Genomic DNA, 23,131 nt, shown 5'->3' with positions numbered 1-23,131 from the left:
ACTCATACTGAATAGTAATCCTGAAGAAATTTACTTATTTGCTGTAATTTTAGAATGTCTGTTTTCTTCTTGGAAACCCTGATGGCGTAGTGGTTAAGTGCTATGGCTGTTAACCAAAGGGTCAGCAGTTCGAATCTGCCAGGCACTCCTTGGAAACTCTATGTGCAGTTCTACTCTGTCCTGTAGAGTCACTATGAGTCAGAACCGACTCGGAGGTACTGGGTTTGGTTTTGGTTTTCTTCTTGTCAAATATGTCAAAGGATCGTCTTTAAGGAATGAATTAACAAAGGAATTTCCTACCTTGGTTTGCAAAGTGGTTCCCCAACAAATCACACCTTACTCCTTTTACTTTTGCTACGAGAATTACTGCAAAAATCAATACCTTGTTTTCAGGGGATTTCTTTACAGCAAGGTCAGTCTCCATTTTGGTGGACAGCATTCTTTTAAGAGAAGACAGACTAGGGGTTCATTTTATTAAACATTTGATATTCAGCTCTTTCCTCTTTCCCTCCTTCATTTTCTGCCCTGCACAATTTGGAGCAGGTCTACATCCTGGCTGATGTGGTGTAAAGGCAGGAACTAAGTTATAGTCATCTGTTGCATCCTTTATATTGCTTGGCACAATGCTTTGTACATTTAATGCAGATTTGTCAAATAAATAAATAAATAGAAAATGTGATGAATATGATAAGTCAGTAAACTTTGCTCCAGTAGAATCAACATTGAAAAATAGAAAAAATGCAAACAAGTTATTTAATCTCTGTCAACAATGGATACCTTTCAGGGTTGTTGTGAGATTTAAATGAAATACAGATGCTTAATTAATGTTATTTTCATTTCAACCAAACTAGGAAAGTTAGAGCCAGCCTAATATACTTGGCTTGTCTTTGTTTTCATGTTTTAATTCATACTTAACAATATTAGTTTTGGGATTTCCGAAGTGTTTTCTTGATGCTTTTATTAGGTGTCTGCTGCTAGAACTTTATACTTTAAGAACAAAACTAAATGGATACAAATAGGCAATAAAACCCTGATAGACACAAACACATATTTTTAAAATCTGTTTTTGGTTGCCTTCTAATCAAACTGTTCTTTAAAAATATCTTATTCTCCAAATGTATTATATCATTATAAGAAATAATTTTCCTTAATACAAAAAGTTACATGATTACTGTCCCCCTCCAAAACCTCTCTGATGTTTTTGATTTTCAGCCACCAAATAAGATCAACTATAGAAGAGCTTAACTCATCAGGCCTTGCTGGGTAATGTCTTAGTGAAATTTCTTTACCGGGCAACATTTTGTTCTGTTGTATGTAAGGTCGCCATGAGTAGGAGTCTACTTAACAGCAGTTAACCATATGTCTACCTATCTATCTCTTTCAGAAAGTATAATTGCAACTTGTGCTTTTTAAACTAGTATGACTAAAACTGTAAATACAGTAATTTATTTGATTAAAGTTTATTTCCTTTTTTCTTTTACTGATGATGGACTTTGATTTCCTTGCATTAGATGAAAATGAGTTCTATAGAAAAAATAAAATGTATGTCCTAGATATTCATTTGTGGAGAGAAGAGACATCCCAGGTGAAGTTCTTCTGTGTTATATCTGGCTTTTTATTGATGGAGTTTATAATTCCTTCCTACTTCTTTCATTAGGAATTCGTTCCTCTGTGCCCTTTGCTGTTGCTGTATACCTCTTGGAGCCCTGGTGGCACAGCAATTAAGAGCTCAGCTGCCAACCAAAAGGTCAGCAGTTCTAATCCACCAGCCACTTCTTGGAAACACTATAGGGCAGTTCTACTCTGTCCTAGAGGGACACTATGAGTCGGAATCGACTCAACAACAACGCGTATATACCTCTCAGGTAGGAGAAATACTAAACACTTGTGTTCCACATATAACTCTTCTAGAATATATATATATGTATATATGTTTATATTCTTTCTTTTCTGAATATCAGCAGGAGAGAAAAATCTTCCTTTTGCTACCTCCGTTACGGATAAAGGCAACTTCCTAGTCTTAACTGGCTAGTTTTTTTCTTTTCCTTTTTCACACTCTGAGATTCAAAATAATTTCTTTGAAATCAATAAAGAAAAAATTAGCCATTTCCTTTGCTAATGATCAGTGTTTATCAACTGTCAGAGAGTTTCGTTATTAGTTCATTGTTGGCTGTGTTTCATGGCAATTCATAAAATTACTGAACAGCTGAATTTTTGTTCTTGGAGAAACCTCAGATATAAATCTCAGTTCATTTTACACATAAAAAATTTGAGACCTGTAGACATGATGTGGAGCCCTGGTGGCACAGTGGTTAAGAGCTCGGCTGCTAACCAAAAGGTAGGCAGTTCGGATTCACCAGCAGTTCTCTGGAAAGCATAGGGGGCAGTTCCACTTCGTCTTATAGGGTTGCTATGAGTTGGAATCAACTCGACGGCAATGAATTTTTTTAGACATGATGGAAAATGCTTAAGATCATAGGGCTAGTTAGGCTATCCAAAAACCTGGAACTTCCACAGTAAAGTGGTAAAGAAAAATCTAAAATTATTTTCTGTGTCTTTTTTGTTTCAATTTTCTAACTCAAAAGACCAACTACTAATTTGATCTTCTGCCTCCATGGAATGGATTTCAGCCTGTTGGATGGTGTTTCTACTACAGTTTTGCCACAGGTTGCAGCAGCCCATAATCTTTTCCAAGAGTTATCATTTTTGAAAACTTGAGTAGCTGATTATGGTCTTGCTAAATAGTTTAAAACATTTCTGAGAATAAACTATTGAAGAAATCTTGCTATATATATTAGACTATATAGGGTTTCATTTCTACTTTTCTAAGACTTTCTGAGAGAGTTCTGAAAATAGGAGATAGTAAATCTCCTCAGAGCTGAGTTGAGTGGGGCCCTTGCATTCTTGTGACTATCTTTGTACAGCAGATCTGACTAGTAGGTCCCTTTCTAATACTCCCTGTCTTCTGAGTTCCTCTAAATCTTTAATTTATTATGTGGAAACATTTAGTAATTGCTCCAAATTATCAAATATCAGCAATCTCATTTAGTTCCAAATAATTAAACAGTGGGAAATTTCTAAAATTATAAGTTAAAATACTGAATCTCAAGCACATTGACAATACTTAAGAGGCTTACTCTGTGATGTAAGAAGTGATTAAGAACCTCTTGTATTCCCATACAAGTGAATTCAGAGAGAATGACAAAGAAAGCAAAATAAATGAGGTTATATCAAGCATTTGCCCACCTGTTTACTGGAATGACCCTTTTCTGACATGTGGAGTTTTAGGTGAGAGAAAAATCTTTTTTCCATCAGACAACATATTTATTAAAATCACCTTATATACAGCCATAATTTTATTTATCTGGGCAGGGGGAATAGAAAGATATAACCATGTGTTTCACAGGTTTCAAATGGTAATAAGCTTACTGTTGAGAAATTAAATATGGACCAGTCCCTTCTTCCTCACCTAAAGTCACAAAGACACACTATTTGGGCCCTTCCATATTCTTAATTATATTTTATAACTATGTATAAGTTCTTGTATTTGTCCGTTATTCTTATGTTACCAAGTAATTCTATTCCATTCAATAAAAATATAAAGAACACCTATCATGTGCTAGGTAGTGTGTAGGTGCTGGGGATATCGCCTTCTGTCAGACTGACTGGGTTTCTGCCCCTCCCCTCAATTCCAAATCAATAAAGGTGAATAAAAATGTGAGAAGCACTTGTTTTCAATCATTTAATTCAACTCAGTTCAGCTTAATAACATGACTGTATAGTCATTTCAGTGTTTGTATTTGCATGTGTTGCTTTTATCTGTCTTACCTGAAGGATCTTATCACCAGGCTGCAGCAGGTTGGACGCTGGCCCATCAGGCTGAACCCTAGTAACAAAGATACCCTATAAGTCAGAAGTAACAGAGGTTAGGATTCTATTACCAAGAACTAGGTATACTTAAAAAATTTCATTTTTATAGAAAAAAGCAAAAACATTTAAAGTTTACACATGTAAGCTTCTAAGATTATATTTTAATCAAGGCACTATTCTTCAAGCCAAGTTTAAGAAAAATAACATTACTTGCATTAAAAAAAAAAAAGAGCTCATCTCGTTTTTAAAGTGTATTTGTGATTTATGAATTAATCTCATGGCATATTCTTAATCATTTCATTCTTAAATCATTCGAAATATGGTACTGAATCATTTTCATGTATGTTAATTTCTGGATCTGTTTTGTTATTCTGCATTAGAAACATCTAGGTTGTAAATTCAATGCACATTTTAAAAAGCTTAGTAGAATTGTACATACATACTTATTTAGTTTAATGAGCATTACTTTGTATGTTACTGAGAATTTTAATATAAAATACATATGAACAAACTGAACAAAAACACTGTATCATGCATTTTATATAAAGGTTATTTAAATCTTTCTACATAGTTACAAAATCTCTAACTTGATTCACTTAATTTATAAAATATGAACTTAATTTTTTTTATCATGTAGATAAAGCAAGCATTTTTTGAGTGTCTGTCACACCTTGGGCTTTTATTTCTAGAGATACAAAGATATACAAAATATAGTTTCTGACTTCAATGAGCTTGCAATCTAGTAGGTCAAGAAAACAGGCAATTATAAAACAGTGTGACAAGTGTTGTGATAAAGGTATAAAACGTTGTAAAAAAAACATTGCATTTAAGTTACCCTTGGTGTGTCTAGACTCCCAAGAGGAAGAGATTCCTGACAGTTGAATCATAAAGGTCAAGTAAAAGACATCCATACAGATAAGAAAAGGAAGGATATTCCAGATGGATGCAGCAGGCACATTCAAAAGTGAGAGCACATGTTATATTTGGGAAACTGCAAATAGTTCCATTACGACTGGAGAAGTGGGAGCGGATAGGTTGGGAAGGTGGCAGAGGATCAGGCCACAGAGAAGGTTGGGGCCAGATCAGTGTGGACCTTTAATAGAACTGTTTATCAGTTTGATGAGCTAGTGAAGGATTTGAAACATGATGGTGACAAAATTTTAATTAACACGCAAAGAATGAATTGAATGGTTAAATAAAACGTGCTATATTCACTTTTTTTTATATATATTCAAACGGAAACCTTGGTGGCCTAATGGTTAAGTGCAATGGATGCTAACCTAAGGGTCGGCAGTTGGAATCTGCCAGGCGCTCCTTGGAAACTCTGTGGGGCAGTTCTACTCTGTCCTATAGGGTTGCTATGAGTCAGAATTGACTCAATGGCACTGGGTTGTTTATATTCAAACAGTGGAATGTTATTTGGCAATAAAAAGGAATGAAGTGCTGATTCATGCTACAACATCGGTAAACCTTGAAAACATTACATTAAGTGAAAGAAGACAGTCAAAAAGGTCACATATTTTATGATTCCATTTATATGACATGTCTAACAACAACAACAACAAACTTATTGATTGCAATTCATAGCAACCCTATAGAACAGAGTAGAACTGCCCCATATCGTTTCCAAGGAGCAGCTGGTGGATTTGAACTGCTGATCTTTTCGGTTAGCAGTTGAGCTGTTAACCACTGCGCCACCAGGGCTCCATGAAATGTCCAGAACAGGCAATTTCATAGAAACAGAAAGTAGATTAGCAGTCGAAAGAGGCTGGGTGGCAGAGAAGTGGGGAGTGACTATTAATTGTTATGGGGTTTCTTTTTGGGATAGTAAAAATGTTCTGAAATTAGACAAGGTGATAGTTACGCAACTGAATATACTAAAAATCAATGAATTGTACACTCTAAAAGGTAAATTTTAAGGTACGTGAATTGTATGTCGATACAGCTACCAAAGCGTACTTTAGCTCCTAAAAATTAATAGAATAAAACCAAACTCGTTGCCTTTGAGTCGAGTCGACTGGACTCATAGCAACCCTACGGGACAGAGTAGAACAGCCCCGTATGGTTTCCAAGGAGTGGCTGGTGGATTCAAACCACCGACCTTTTGGTTAGCAGCCGATCTCTTAACCACTGTGCCACCAGAGCTCCTATTAATAGAAGAAAATATTTTAATATCTTTTCCTATTATTGTGTCTTACTTGCTGATCATGGTGTGTGGGGCTGTGTGTGTGTGTGTAAATGGTTTAACAGACAGGACCAAATTAAAATACTTTCACCCGGGTTTTCATTTAGCATTTCAGATCTTTATGAAACTTATTAACTTAAGGTTGTTAATGATTTCTATCTTTCCCATTTTAATCTGTTTCCTTCCCATTTAAAGATGAAACTATAGATAGGCATCAAAATCTCTAGAAATCTGCATAATTTTTAACTTAGTAATTTGACTTCAAGATCTTAAGGAAATCACTGGACAAGTAAGCAATATACATGTAATTTGTATCAAAATGTTCATCACAGTGTTCTTTGTAATAACAAAAAATTTCAAACCACATTTAAATGTCTAATAATAGGGCACTGTTTAAAGGTAAATCCATACAATAGAATATGTGTCATTTAAAATGAAATGCTTCATGGCTGATATAGAAGGACATGAATGCTTAATGAAACAAACAGTTTATAAAATACTGTGTGTGGTATGATACTACTTTTGGTTAAGTATGTTTATATGTATATTTGTGTGGGAATATATCTGGAAGGAGATATTCCTGAACATTAAACAGTGGTTATACATTTTTTTCTTTTTGCTTATCTATGTTTCCTAATTTTTCTATAATGATTATGTAGTACTTGTAGAATTAAGAAAATAATAATAACAACAACAAAATCCAAGTTAATGGTGGCACTATTAGGCATGATATAATAATCTTTAAACAGCCTGTTGCTTTGGTCAATCAGTCATGCAAATGACCAATTCAGAAGGAAAAATGAAAACTGGTTATTTGAAAAGAATGGTTAATTCAGGCACAATGATTAATCTGTCAGATCTGTGAAAATAGCAGGAGACAGCACTGATTTTGACAACAAATATAAGCCCTGCAGTCCTTTCCACACTGAGCACAGAGCTGTCATACTTTATCAATCCAGGAGAGTGTATTAGCCCCTCTTGTAGCCCCCCCTGTTTGTTATTGGGGTCTCTGTACAATAGACAAATGACACTATTGCCACATATTAGCCACTGCATCTCTGATTGATGAAGGTGAAGTTGTTTTGACTATTATTTTATCTCAGCAGTCAAAGTCTGTACTACCCAGTTAATTTTGATTGCCTTTCTTCAGCTCATTGTACAGGAATGGTTTTAATAATGTTCGTATGAATCCAAGCCATAGGAGCTGAATTATGGCCATCATGTCTGCAATGCTGGGAGGAACTAGCAACACTCTACAACCTGACTGCTGAAAGAATACAAATGTGGTGTCTGTGGCAGGTTTTATTTCATCCATCACATAGCTCTGCAGGATTCAACTGCTGTTCTGAAGACTTGCTTTGAAGCTTACTACTATGGTGGCTTGAGTCTTCCGAAGCATTTATTGTTTTTTTTCCTAAAGCTTTATTATTTCCTTTCAAATATGAACCTCATTATCTAAGAAGCTGCTCATTGGTGTAGTTTCCTTTTTTCTCTCTCTCTGTATATCCTATCAGCCAGTGTGCTGCTGTGTTAGTCAAAATAGCAATGAATCCTATATTTGATTCATTATCTGTGGAGGTGGAATGTTTCCCAAAAGACTTCCAGCAAAGGCCAGCACCCTAATTTCTCATTGTGTTTATACATATAAACATTGCTATATGAAAGAGACCAAATGAATCTGAACCCATTATGTGGTCTTTATTATGATGCATACTAATGAGAAATATGAAAACCTTGATACTGTTTTGAAAAAAAAAAAAAACTCATTGTAGCAATGTGTCAAAGACCTCATCTTATACGGAGACTTCAAAGAATATTTTGGCACTGATGACAGAATTTTGTGGGCCATCATCTCAGTTTGTATTCTGAACGTTAGAACAATAGCCTCCTACTCTTTGGTGAAAAGCCATCTCCTAAGTTTCAAACAACAGGAATCCATCTTGGGTATGTCAAAGATCCAAATAATAGCAACTTACCGATCTTATAACTCTGCATTTCAGCTTCTTGCAATATTTTATAGCATGCAATACAATACACTCAAGCCTTGTAAAGTAATCTATAATTTTGCCTAAGGAAGGAAAATACCTCAGTAACTCTTTTTCAGTGTTGCCACGTGTATTAGTTTTCTATTGCTACTGTAACAAATAGCCACAAACCTAGTGGCCTAAAACATTACAAATGTATTATTTTATAGTTATGTAGATTACAATCAACAGAGGTCTCACTGGGCTAAAACAAAGTTGTTGAGAGGGCTGCATTCTTTTCTTGAAGATCTAGGGAGAATCCATTTCCTTGCCTTTTCCATCTTTTAGGGAGTGTCCATGTTCCTTAGCTCATGACCCCTTTCTCCATCTTCAAAGGCAGCAAGGGAGCATCTCTCTGATCATTCTTCCATAGTCACGTGTCCCTCTGACCACAACTTGGAAAGATTTTTCATGTTTAAGGGCCCATGTTATTAGATTGGGCTCATGCAGATACTCCAGGGTCATCTCCCCATTCAAGATTGTTAACTTAATCGCATTTATAAAATTGCTTCTGCCATGTAAGGTAACATATTCACAGGTTTTCGTTAGTAGTATGTGGCCATCTTTGAGGGTCATTTTTCTGCCTACCACACAGTGTAAGAAGTGGTTAAGGGCATCATTCTGGCATTAGCAAGTCTGTGTACATCATTTACAAACTGGTGACTTTGGGAAAGTTACTTAACTTTCGTGTACTTGATTTTTCCTCCTAAGTAAAATGGGTATAATAATGGTACGTATCTCATAGAGTTATTAGATTTAGTGTGTAAACACACAGAAATACTTATAACAGGGGATGGTACTCAGTAGAGGCTTAATAAAATTATTTGAAGTCTGAAAGTTGAGCTACTTATGCAAGGTCTTTTCATCCTGCAAAGCTCATACTAAGAGTTTCACAGTCTCCAAAGGTAACAAATTTACTGGCAGGAAATTATTCTTTTTCCTTTCAGTGTGCAGTACATTGAAAGGCCAACATTTGCCATCTTTTCCTTGAATTCCCAACAGAAAAAAACATTGACATCCTTACTGGGATGTCACCCCAGCTTCATCTGTGGTTTCTTAGTGGTGGCTGTCAGTGATGATGGCTCCCATTAATATTGACTCTCAGTGGTGGACATGGGTCCCATCTGGAGGGCTTCTGTCTCAGTAACTCTCAGGGGCCATTTCCTTTGGCAGGACCAAGTTAGGACCACTAGCTTTTTATAGTAATGGCTGCTAGAATCTACTCTAATCAGTGGTTTATAGTTTTACTGATGCCTCTCACCACTTGAAAAACTCCAGGTTCCTTAGTAGCATGAAAGCACAATAGTATTCCCACAGCATCACCTCTAGAGGACATCCCACAATGGCGCAACATGGTAGGTGCTGCAATGTCCTTTCAAAAGGAAATCTAAGCTCTCCTCAGACACCAGTGTCCAGATGTGGTTGAGACAGGCACAGACCCCATGGACTCATGCATCACAGAAATACTTCCATAGGTTTGAACCAAAACTGATACAGAAAGGGCTGGCTGGGTGCTAACACAGGCATGATATACTGTTATTTCATATTTCGTTACCATTTTTTAACCATCTTTTCTGCAAGTCACGTTTGGTTATTCCAAAGGCACACATAATGGGCTTATAAAAAGTTTTGCTTTTCACAAATAATGTTGAGAAAGAATGAGTTTGGGAGGTTTCTCACAGTGATAAGACCTGACCTTGTCTTGCTGAATACCTAGACTCTATGCTTTTGGATGCAACCCTTAAAGGACTCAGCAAGTTAGTCTCTCAAGGCAAACATTTAGAATCCTAACTTTAGAGGAGAAAGGAACTTTATATGGCTTCTTAATGATGAAGGTGAATGACTGTGACAGTCTCAGTTATTGTAAATGTAGACACCAAAATAGAACCTGTCTTAAGGGAACTACAACTGCAATTTATGAAATATGCTTTTCTTTAAGATTCTGAAAAGTCTTGGCTCTAGCTGATGCTAAGAAATTGTTTTCTAGGAAGGGTGTATCTAAATAAAAATTGCATGCAATGACAATTACAATTCAGAACAAGGTTAACACATTATAGAATATAGTGTTTTATGCTTTCCTATAATTATGAAAGTTCAAAGAGTGTTTCTGGAAGAAAAATGGATTCATGAAAAGAGCAAACACAGATGTAGTTTCAATAGCTTTTATGGGGAAATGATCTCTTTGCCAAAATCATGGCAATATTAATTTCCTTTCACGAAGTGGGCAAGTTCATATGAAGCTGTATTATGGCTCTTAGAAGCAACATTAAACATACATAATAGGCTATATTTACTTAGTCCCTGTAGTTATTAGAAGACTTGATACATCAAGAATAAAGGTATTATCAATAGTGTTTCTTTCCTTGAATCAAAAGGATGATGACAAAATATTTTAAGGGTAATTGCTCTGCATCAAATTTTAGGCTTTGAACAAATCGCTACCTTAGCAACTGATGAATTTATATGCAGTAAGAGAAAAGATTCATCCCTCAGCCATTAGAAAGGAAAGGACAGAAATTAGAAGGGAGGGAAGAAGGGAAGGAGACCGAGAGGGAGACACACAGAGAGAGACAGAGAGAGGTGCTGGCAGCTGAATATAATGCTTCAATATATAAGTGAATTTTAGTTCATTAAACAATGAAATGCAAAAGCTATAAAACATGGACAGAAAGGAGAATTGCTTTAGAAACTTAGAAAATTTGAGCCTCAAAAAGCAGAGATAAAAATAAAAATCCTGCAACTGACCAAAGCTCATAAAAATTTAAAAGTTGCACAGACATTTAATGGAATTTTAAACTTCACTAATTTTTTTATAAAGTAAATATTAAATTGGAAACCACTTGGTTATATTTGTAAAAAAAAATTATTAATAATGCATTGGAGCAACAAGAAGACCCATCAAAATTGACTATGTGATTACAAATACCTTAGTGGAAATTATGCTAACAGAAGAAATAACACAGTGTTCAGTCTTTAGGCTCTCATCATTCTTTTAGATCATTGTAAAAGTCTGTTTGTTGTTGTTGTTGTTAGGTGCTGTCCAGTCAATTCTGACTCATAGCAACCCCATGTGACAAAGTAGAACTGCCCTATAGGGTTTTCTAGGCTGTAGTCTATGAAAGCAGATAGCCAGGTCTCTTTCCCCATGGAGCCACTGGGTGGGTTTGAACCACCAAGCTTTCAGTTAGCAGTTCAGTGCTTAACCATTGTGCAACCAACCCAAAACCAAACCCATTGTCATTGAGTCGATTCCAACTCATACCAACCCTATAGGATAGAGTGAAACTGCCTCATATGGTTTTCGAGGAGCGGCTGGTGGATTCAAACTTCTGGCCTTTTGGTTAGCAGCCAAGCTCTTAACCACTACACCACCAGGGTGCCATTGTGCCACCAGGGCTCCTTAAAACTCTGTTTAGTAGTATATGTGTGTGTGTGTGTGTATATATATATATATATATATAATTAAACCCATTGCTGTTGAATCTATTCTGACTCATGGCAACCCCGCATGTTACAGAGTAGAACTAGTCCATAAGGTTTTCTTAGCTGTACTTTTTAAGGAAGCAGATCACCAAGACTTCCTTCCATGGCACTGCTGGGTAAGTTTGAACTGCCAACCTTTAGGTTAGTAGTGAAGCGCAAACTATTTGTGCCACTCAAGGACTTTTATGTATACATACATAAATATATACACATATATATGTATATATATATATTACACACATATTAAAAAAAAAACAAAAACCATTGCTGTCGAGTCAGTTCTGACTCATAGCGACCCTATAGGACAGAGTAGAACTGCCCCATAGAGTTTCCAAGGAGTGCCTGGTGGATTCGAACTGCCCACCTTTTGGTTAGCAGCTGTAGCACTTAACCACTATGCTACCAGGGTTTCCACACACATATATAACATATGTTTTATACATAATACCCAAAAACACAAGTATATTACATATATACTATATGTTGTTGTTGTCACTGAGTGGATTCTGACTCATGGTGACCCCATGTGTGCAGAATATAACTGCTCCATGGAGTTTTCAAGGCTATGACCTTTGGGAGCAGATTGCCAGGGGTGTCTTCGGAGGCGCCTCTGTGTGAGTTTGAATCACCAAGCTTTTGCCTAGTAGTCGAGCGCTTTATTAATCATTTGCACCACCCAGGGACTCATATATGTTAGTTTCAAGACAATGTTCTTCTGACTTGCTAAAAGCATCCAAAAACTAAGCTATTTATTCCCTTTTCTCTGGGACCACTGTTAGAAATGACAAATTGACTACTAGAATATTTTTTACTATTTGAGGCTGATCATTACAGGCTGTTCTTTTAGGGAGTTTAAATGTAAGAGCTAAGATTGTGTTTGGCTGTGTTACTTTATAATTTTCTTTTTATTAATTGTTCCAATATTCCAATTGTTATCTAACAATTAAACCTCTCTTTGGAATGTCTGTCTATTTTGACTGAAAGTGCATTTGCATCCTGTTTATTTCTTGATGAAATTCTTGAGCTTAAAAATAATTTTCCCGCTTAATTGTCATGTCTTCTTTTAAAGGTAAATGATCATACTCCTTCACAAACGGTCTTTCCAGATTTCTTGCCTCTTTGGGAGAAAGAAAAAAATATTTTCCATTTCTTTATTTTATGTATCTTTCAAACTCTGCATTTAATATGAGACCTCAACTAGTGGTGAATATTTGGATTGCTGAGTTTTGTACAGTTTACTGGCTCTTCTCCTCAGTTTCATAAATAACATAAAATAGTAGAAACCACTAAAAGCAGGAATGGGTAACTAGGTGGCTGTGGACCCTCCTTCCTAGCTATTCCTAAAATAGTGTCTGTAATCACCTTTCTGATTATCATCCCTGAAGGGTCCCTCAAAGATCCTTCAGTTGTATAAGTTTTTGACACTACCTGTATCATATCAAAAATAATGAACTGAAAAGTGAAGAAGTCAGTGAAACCTTTTTTTTTTTTTTTGGTCACTTATGCTGAAAAAAACTTTTTGAAGTGCAAAATCTTTTTGTTGTAAGCCATATGCAGTCAAGCCAGAAGATTCCTACAGGTTTAATATGGCTGTATTTAATGGCTAGCATACTGTTGTATCATCAGACCATGCCAGAAATATTTCTTAAATGTGCCATGAAATTAGGTGGATTAAAAAGACCAGTAGCAAATGCCCAAAAAGACATTTAGTTGTGAATTCCTGATAAAGTGAATCTTAGGCCAAGATATATTGGCAGTATGGGGTGGAATGCAAAAAAATTCATTTTTTTCTCACTTTTTAATCTCTATATTCTCTATATTTCTATAGTATTTGAATTTTTGTAGTGAGAATGTTTTCGTTTATTACTTGTGTAATATTTTAAGAGATGTGGATTAAAGAAAAAGGACTTTGAAATTATATACATCTGAGACTGAGAATGTATTATGGTTTTAAAGGATGTTGATTATGTCTCCCAGAGTAAAAGCATTGAGATGGCCCTGTGGCTGATGAATGAATGGGAAAGCGGTTCGTGCCCAGCAGACAGTTCCTAAGTAAAAGTGGTTCTTGATTCTCTGTCTCTTTGACCACTCTCGCTTTATGGCCCAGAGATGGAATCTTCCGAGAACTGAAGCCACCCCAGATGCTCTGTGCAAGTCACACAAAACTGAACATATCATGGGGTCCTTCTTGTAGTATGGGAACAAGCAAATCTTCCAAGTCATTCAAAGTCAAGGTGGAAACGTTCCTTGACAAGTGGGGGAAAGGGACACATTATTTTCCTTTCTCTCAATAAACAAAGTGAGAAATTTAAGATATGATTTTTAAAAATCACTTTAATGCTTAGTCCAACACCAAAAGAGGTTACTTATTTCCTATTGATGAATGCCCTTGGGGTTAAAGGATATTGTCTTGTAAGGGGAGTGAGGTTCGGGTTTGGTGATGGGGTTTGAATAACTGGGTTTCAAATATGAGAAGTAGCTGTCTACTTCAGTACGTTTAAGAAAATAGAATTAGTTGTTAAGAATGTGTATAGTTTCATTAATCGTATTTAACAAATATGTATGTGTAATTTGGCACTTTATACAGCAATCCTAAACTGTTATTCAAAATCAAAACCAAACCTGTTGCCATCAAATCAATTCCAACTCATAGCCACCCTATAGGACAGAGTAGAACTGCCCTGCAGGGTTTCCAAGGCTGTACTCTGGAAGCAGATTGCCACATCTTTCTCCCTCAGAGCGCCTGGTGGGTTTGAACTGCCGACCTTCAGATTAGCAGCCGAGTGCTTAACTACTGTGCCACCAGGTCTCCTTAAACTGCTACTACTCATGGCTTAATCTAACTCTGAATTTATCTTTAAAGTTAATTTACACATATACACAGGCATACCTTTTTTTTTTTTTTCATATTCCACTAGAAATCCATATCTACTAGCCTCTTTCCAGCATAGGGCTTCAGATTAATTTGATGTCAAAGTCTTTCCTGGAAATCTAATCTAATCTGCTAACTCACAAAAAGGATTTTAAGGAGGGGGATTAAGTTTGTATTACTAGAATTTAAGAATCAACTCTTTAAGTTCTCATAAACTCATAAATTCTCATAATCTCATAATTTCTTCACATACCCAAAAGGGAAAAATGGTACAATAAAAGTGAAGTGTAGTTACCTGAGTTTCTTTTTTGTCTTAGATTACTCTTGTCTTGACACCTATCTGTTATCACTTTTTTCATCTGATAGAGTGGACTCCAAACTTCCCTGCTCCTTCTGATCAGTACCTAGTGGTTCAGTGAGGATTACTTTCTTTTGGAGGGACTAGGGCTCTATTTGTGAAATATGGAAGTATTTTTTTTTTTTTTTTTAAGAAAATCACAAGGATTTAAAAGCAGATTTAAATAGGTGTTACTGCAAAAAATCAGACATACCCAGTTTCAGGGTCCACAGGGAAGTATCAGTTTCTTTGGCAATCCCTCTCAGTAAGAAAGCACTTGGGCTCTTTTGTTGTTAGGTGTCATTAAGCCTGTTGCGACTCATCGTGGCCGTATGTACAACAGAACAAAACAATGCTTGGTCCTGCACCACCCTCACAATCGTTATGCCTGAACCCATTGTTGCAGCCACTGTGTCAATCCATCTCATTGAGGGTCTTCTTCTTTTTTGCTGACCATCTACCTTACCAAAGTTGGTGTTCTTCTCCAGGACTGGTCCCTTCTGACAACATGCCCAAAGTATGTGAGATGAAGTCTCACCATCCTTGCTTCTAATGAACAGATTTGTTTGTTCACCTGGCAGTCCATAGTATATTCAATATTCTCCATCGACATCATAATTCAAAGGCGTCAATTCTTCTTCAGTCTTCCTTAACCATTGTCCAGCTTCCACATGCTTATGAGGCGATTGAAAACACCTTGGCTTGGGCTCTGGGGCATTCATTCTCTTAGGTGGAGGTATATCAGAATCTCTGGTACTCAAGTACTTTTTTAGTTTGAAAGGTGAAAAAAAAATCCATTGTTTTCATAATACTGTATGGAGACTGTTGGTAACCTTCCCAGATTCCCTTTATCAGACTAGTGCACTCACCCCTCAGGTGCTGCTAGCAGCTCACATATGCACTCTTCTCTTGAAAATTACTCAGCCTGGAGCCTCCTCACTGGGAAATGCTTGGAAGGTTACACCCTCCTCCCAGGGGTGGCCAGCCAATGACTGACTCACACCAGGTACAAAAGACTGCTTCCCTCTTCGAGGTGAGACAACTCATGGTGCTGTTCATGTTCTGGAGCACCCTGTGGGATCAGGCTTCCACTACATTTTTTTCCCCTGGGCCCTATCCTGCTTCCCTCACTTCTGTACATATTTCACCTGAGAGCACAATAAACCACATGGACAAAAATCCCCATCTGAGGCTCTGCTTCTAGCGAAACGGAATTAAGACTATTACAAACTACAAAGGTTAAAGTTCTACTGTGTCTTCTTGCCAGGAAAGGAGATATAGATTCTACGTTTTACTTACTAGTGATTCTTTGGGGGACTGGGCTAGGGGATAAAATGCCCACGCTTTCCACTTCCTGGCGCATAGAGTAACTTTAAGGGTAGGATGGGGAAAAAGTGAATGGTAATGATATTGGAGATAAATATATGTATCTTCAGATGTTATATGGGTAAAAAAAGTTAAACAACACTTCTGTAGGTAGAGATCTAGCAGGTATTGTATTTTTGGTTTTAGTTTAGTTAATTTGGCTTCATAATATTCCAAAGAATTGTAGTTGGTTATAAAATTTTCAAGGAATAAACTGGAGATATTATGGGGTGCCTGGAATACTACGACTTAAAACATGTGGTATTAACTTTGTAAATAGAAATTTCACACCCTTCTCAAAGATCTATTTGACTCTGTAATCATCTCTTATTGATGGACCATCAATTCTTATTAATAATTACATAAGATGTTATTTATAAGCTAATTTTAAGTGCTTTCTTATTTGGACTGAATAGTGTTTGACATTTTCCCAATGAATAACAAAAATTTTTTTTTTTAAAGTCTAAATCCTTTTCCACACTATTTTTTTCCTTGCTTATTTTGTTCCATGCTAAGTGGCTAAATTATGTAGCAGAGAGAACATAAATAATCTGTGATCCCAGCAATTAATATAGCTGGCTATACACTTGGGCTTTAATTTTAATGAAAAACTATTGTACTGATTAATTATAAAATATTACACAGAAAATTATACATAATTCCAGTAATTTCCAAGTATATTGTTGAATTTTTTTTTTTTAAGCAATGTTTGGAAACTCTGGTGGTGTAGTGGTTAAATGCTATGGGTGCTAACCAAAAGGTCAGCAGTTTGAGTCCACCAGGCACTCCTTTGGAAACTCTATGGGCAGTTCTACTCTATTCTATAGGGTCACCATGAGTCGGAATTGACTCTATGGCAATGGGTTTGTTTTTTTTTTTGAATCGATGTTTAGGAGACCTGGTGGTATAGTGGTTAACAGCTCGGCTGCTAACCATAAGGTCAGCAGTTTGAATTCACCAGCCACTCCTTGGAAACCCTATAGGGCAGTTCTACTCTGTCCTATAGGGTTGCTATCTAGGCTTGGTTTTGTGTTTACAGAGCCCGGTGGCACAGTGGTTAAAATGCTTGACTGCTAACCAAAAGGTTGGTAGTTCGAACCCAACAGTTGCTGTGCATGAAAGAAATGTGGTAATCTACTCTCTTAAAGATTACAGCCTTGGAAACCCTCTGAGGCAGTTCTACTCAGTCCCATTGGATTGTTATGGGTCGTAATTGACTCAGCGGCAACAGGTTTGTTTTGGTTTTGGTTAATCAAGGTTTTTATTTAAAATAGTACTTTTTAATCACCTTATTTTTCAGATGTGTGTCCTAGTGATATTTCCCTGAAGAACCTAGCCTGAGTTAAATGGCATTTGATTATATGCTTTTATAAGCTGAAATACATGTTTTCTCTATATTAGAATGTCTAGACACTGATGTTTTCTGACTGGCTAAAGCACACTGCCGTATCTTTTTAAAAAGCTTTGTATAAGTGGTCACATTTGCAGGAATGCTATTAATAGAAGATTGTGAAGACTACATTTTTACCAATGTTTCTGAATAGATTTAAATTTTTCTTTTTCTTTTTTTTTTGGCCTACATGAGACAAAGAACAGAATAGGCAAAAATACTTCTAAAAATACACATGTACAGTGAAACCTGTGAGAGCTGAAACTTGATGAACTGCTTTGTTTTTCTAGGACTTGCAAGTTTTCCACCTTTGAAAGGGTACAGTCTTACCACTTTTCTATCACTATTAGTGGAAAATATTTGAAAGTTTTCCTTCTCTGACAGGTTTCCTGCCTTACACAGGTTCAGGCTTTCGTAGGATTACTGTCAAACACTTCATCTCACTTTTAATCTCCTCAGACAACCAAGTGGCATTCTGAACCTCAAACTTCAATGTGACTGAGATGCAGCTGAAGTAATCAGTTGTATTATAAAACACTTTATGCTTCAAGTTTATTTTTATCCCTCCCTGTTCTGGTACTCCAATCACTCATAGGTTATTTCTCTTAACAGAGTCCCACAAGATTCTTAAGGTTTCTTCATTTTTTGAAATTCTTTTACCTGATTTTTCTTCAAATATATTAGTGTCAAGTGATTTATCTTCAAGTTCAGAAATTCTAGCTTCTACTTGCTCAATTCTGTCTGACTTTCTATTGAGTTATCTAATGCTGTAATTTTTTTGTTAATCTTCTGAATTTCTGATTGCTGTCTATGGATTTTTCCAGCTTGTTAAATTTTTCATTATGTTCCTGAATAATCTTTTTAATTTCTTCAGTTGCTTTATTTGTGTGTTCCTTGGCTTGTTCTGTGTATTGTCTCATTTCCTTCCTGATGTCTTGAAGGGTTCTCTATATTAATCTTTTGTATTCCGCCTTTGGTAATTCCAGGATTGCACTTTCATCTAGAAAATCCCTTGATTCTTTGTTTTCAGAGCTTGTTGAGGTGATCATGGTCTGTTTCTTTATTTGACTTGATATTGACTGCTGTCTCTGGGCCATCTATAAGTTATTGTATTGGTTTATTTTATGTTTGCTTACTGTATCACAGCTTCTTGCTTTGTTTTGCTTTAATATGCCCAAATGGGTTGCTCCAGTGAGCTAGCTTGATTATTTTCACCTTTGGAGCTCTGATGTCCTGTCCTCAGATGGCTAGAGCTGTTATCAGGTATACCATTCTAGGAGTCCATTCACTATTCTTGTATGAATTTAGCTCAGGTGTCCAGGTAGCTGATCGTCAAGTGTGTCGTACAGGCTCTATCCTACAGTCTTAGAGGGGCAGGGGCGATTAGTGTAGGTACCAGTATCTGGTTGCAGCAGGGGGTCACACTCTGAACAAGGCAGGGGGCTGAGAATCATCCCCCACGTGTCTCTGAGGAAATAGTGTCCCTGTTCCCTAGTGTACACGTGGGTGGGTTCTGCAGATGGACCATGGGCACCCAGTGTTTTTGGTTGTAAGGACTGGGAGGTACCAGTTATCTTTGGACCCTTGTTGCAGGTGGCTGGGTGACCTAAGTGGAGCTACCAGTCCTTAGGCCCCTGATGTGGGTAGGTGTTTCATAGGCAAAGCAATGTCAAACATCAAACACCCACCTCTTCGCCACACAGCTGAAATGGTTGGAGTCTGCCAAAAAGGGCCTATTCTCCTGAAATAGGCCCACACAGGTCTATGCAGAGGGGAAAGGTGCTCAAAGTCCACAGACTGTTTATGCCTGGACAGGAGCTGCTTCTGTCCTGAGCTCCCCTGGTTAGTGGAACTGGCAAATTATCTATTTCCCCTAATTGCAAATTTTTTCCTTCTCCAAGGTGGGGAAGATGGCTCTAGGCACTCAACAGGGCCTACCTCAGGCCCAGGGCATTCAGCTGCTGAAGCTGGCTTGAGGGGGCGCGGTAAAATATACGCAAGTACTTAGCTTTTGCCGAGAGCGCCATTCTTCTCTGGTTCCAGAGGTGTGAGTAGGCTGTGTGGCTGGCTGCTTCTCCCTGAGGAAACTGCGGCCCGCTGCCGCTGCTGCTCCAGGAGTGGTGCCTGAGGGCTCTCTGCTTCTGAACCGTCTCTTCTCCCCCTGCCCCTCAGTTCGTTTTCTAAGCTTGCCTTTGATGCTCAGGGCTCCTAGCTTGTCATAAATATACTCGTTTCACTTGTTTTTTTCAGGTCTTTGTTGTAAAGAGGGCTCACCAGAAGCATCTGTCTAGTCTGCCATCTTGGCTTTGCCTCTGCTTCAAGTTTATATTTAAAAAGTTCCAGTTTATTTATAGAGTTGTCTGTTTCATTCCCTTCCTAAATTTAATCCAAAGAAGAGTCTATGGACAATATGACTGATCTCCTTTGCTTTTGAATGTTACTATTCTCACATAAATCATAGATTCTCCAAATTACTTTGTAATACATAGCCACTTGAAGTAGAATTAAGAATAGGATAAACATTTAAATTATATTACTTGTAAAAATAAATTTAGAAACATATAAAATAAATCATTTGTCTAGTATGAAATATGCTATATGTAATAGTATTTGTATTTGTGTAGTAAATATAAATCATATGCTGCATGGAGTTCTAGACAAATGCCTTTGGTGTTCTTGATTTTTATATCCTTGGGGAATACGTGGCAGAAAGTAGACATATGACGTGTACCTTTTCCATGAGTCAAAAGCATATCTTTTGCAACCTTTTTTTTATGAATCACACAACGTCATGAGGTTAAGCAAAAACTAGAAAATTTTCGAACTTGCCATTACCAAGTATGCCTCTGGGTATTTTTTTTAATCCCTGGCTAAAAGCATCAATAAATGCTTTGATTCTGCATGTCTAATCCTCCTTCCCTTCTTGATACTGATCATAGAAACACTTTTCTTTGATGCGATACCCGTGTCTACAAATAAAATGTCATATTTTTTCTAGAAGTGAAAGATGGGGTGAAAAGAGGAGGAGTTTAAGTTCTGTTGCAGACTATTTTGGCATCTTGAGTTGATAAAGTTAGAGGTAATGTAGAATAAGTTGTAGTAATTTATTCTAAAATTCTGGAACAGATACTTAGAGTTTATTGATGGTTATATTTTACATTTTCCATGTCCCCAATATGCTTTCCCTGGCTAAGAATGTTACCTGTAACATAGTCAAGTTAAGGTATTTTAAAAACAGTATGCATTCATTTCTTCAATCATTTCTATGGCTACATCTAGATTGCACAAATAAGTGGAAATACGAGTGGGCTCGCTGGCATCTGCTGAGCTTGGATGTTTATGATAAACTGTGGATAATAAGAGATCCTTCAGCCCTAAAGCCCCTATATGTATGTATATGTGTGTGTGTATATATATATACATATGCATATATATACACACACACATACACTTCCTACTGTCACGTCCTTTGAGGATAAGCTGAATCCATAGGGTAACCTTCATTTTGATCTTATGACTGGATAATTGTTCATCAGGCTGTCCAGTGTTATACCTTTAGAGTGTATAAAGGAGTTATGAATCATCTTTAATATCTTTAAAACCCAGGAGTTTAGCCCTCCCTTCTCCAAATGGGGCAAGGAGGGATAATAGCCCTTGAGTGATGAACTCTGTGAATGCACATTAACAGTTCTTTCATGTGCAGAGTCCTGGATTGCCTGATGAATCACTACAACAGGGAATCAGTCATCCATTGATTCAGTTTCTTCCTTCTGACAATATCCTGTGGAAATTAAATTAATAAATTCCTTGAATTTTGAGGTTGTGAATTATTATTTTATGAATGTTTAAGTATAGGCAAAGAATACTGCGACTTTCTCCATCGTCAGAAGCACCATTTTATTGATACCTTAGTTCACAAGTTATAAAATTGCTTAGCAAGCTACTCCGCACACTTATGCTCCTAATTATCTAGGTTCAATATTGAATCCATGCTGACTTCCAAGGACTTATTGAAGCAAATATCCAGACTATGACTAATCAGAGGGCTCTTTAATACTTTTAATATGGAATATCACATTAGTCTAAACTCTACAGGGTATAAATTTGTCATGTGGGTCTTCTGCTAAGTGGCATTTGCCGATAGAGGAATGTATTAATAGTGCTTATTAAGAGAAAAGAATTTGAAATCAGATCAATTTGGATTCAAATCTTTTCTGCCATTGATCAACTATATGACCTCGAACAAGTTATTAACCCCTTGAGGTCTCAGTAAAATAAATAATAATAATACTCAACTGAGAGAGGTTATGGAACCCTGGCACAGTGGTTAAGAGCTTGGCTGCTAACAAAAAGGCTGGCAGTTCGAATCCACCAGCCACTCCTTAGAAACCCTATGGGGCCGTTCTACTCGTCCTATAGGGTTGCTATGAGTCAGAATTGACTTGACAGCAATGGGTGTGGTTTTGGTTTTTAACAGAGGTTGTTATGAAGATTAACTAAATTCATGCATATAAACAGCATGTCTAGCACATTGTAGATGCTTAATAAAAGGCTACTGCTTTTATTGCTTCTATTATCATCATGTTTGTTGGATCAAAATCTTTCATCTCTCTGAAGAATCTTTGCCATCTTGACGGCAATGTTTCTCTCTGTTATAATAAGTCAGAACATGGTTACCATCTATTTTATTGGAAGGGCAGAGGTAAGTATTGCACAGGGCATTTCTATCCAGTGTTCTAAGGTTTTTTCCTTCCAAGTAGGTAAGAACAATTTTCACTGGACAATGAACCCCCAAATGATGAACTACATAATGAATGAATTGATTTGTTCCACTACTAAACATTATCCTGACAACGATGTGAGCATTTTTAGGTAAATTACAGGGCTAATTGGGCTCTATTCCTTCCACCCGTAGCTGCCGCATTTGATTAGGACTACCTTGGTGTCTTGAAGGGGGTTAAGTTTGCTAGATAAGATGTTGTTCTAAGATCCCAATATCTGGTATAAAACAGTTCCCTAAATATGGCTTAATCCTGAACCCATCCTAAAGCCTCAGTTAACTTTTGGGCTGTTCCAAGTGTCTTCCTCCAGTAATGTCACACCACCTCATTACTTAGATTTCAATTTTTGCCAGACTGAACAACACAGATCACTTTTGCTGCAGTCTCATACTCTCAGCCCTTTGGAATCAGTACTTCAGGCTTTCCCTATCTTGGTATATACCAGGTAATTAGTTTGGATGCTATCTCACACTGCCGTTCAGCATTTGTCTGAAACAGTGGTTCCCATCATCAATAATAAAGACAGTGGAATAAATCTACTGGCCACTTTAATATAGAAAGTCCTCAATGCCTTTAAGACATTCAGATGTTCTTGATACTTAGGATTTTGAGTGGCATCACAAAAGCTTCAAACATCCATGAACAGTAAGTAAAAAGAATACAGTGTGGTTCTGAGAATGTTTCTAATTCACTACTTGTTTGTTGGAAGACAGTATGTTTCATATTAAAGTTCGAGCTTTTACATGACTGGGAAGCTTATAAAGCATCTACCCCAGACTTAGGCAATATCTGTTGAATTTAAAACCCATTGCCATCTAGTCAAT

At 36.9% G+C, this 23,131-nt stretch overlaps 1 protein-coding gene across 1 annotated transcript in view; it reads right to left on the bottom strand.

The window, feature by feature from the left end:
• LRRC7 (leucine rich repeat containing 7) overlaps positions 1-23,131 on the bottom strand; it is a 617,060-nt gene that overhangs the window by 8,693 nt on the left and 585,236 nt on the right. Inside the window, exon 26 of the mRNA XM_049879569.1 lies at positions 3,829-3,903. Coding sequence (XP_049735526.1) covers positions 3,829-3,903 — 75 coding nt within the window. The remainder of the gene's footprint in view (positions 1-3,828; positions 3,904-23,131) is intronic.

The sequence above is a fragment of the Elephas maximus genome, chromosome 3 (assembly GCF_024166365.1).
Source record: "Elephas maximus indicus isolate mEleMax1 chromosome 3, mEleMax1 primary haplotype, whole genome shotgun sequence".
Classification (NCBI taxonomy): domain Eukaryota; kingdom Metazoa; phylum Chordata; class Mammalia; order Proboscidea; family Elephantidae; genus Elephas; species Elephas maximus.
The sequence above is the reverse complement of the archived record's forward strand: the minus strand, read 5'-3'. Positions and strand labels throughout refer to the sequence as shown.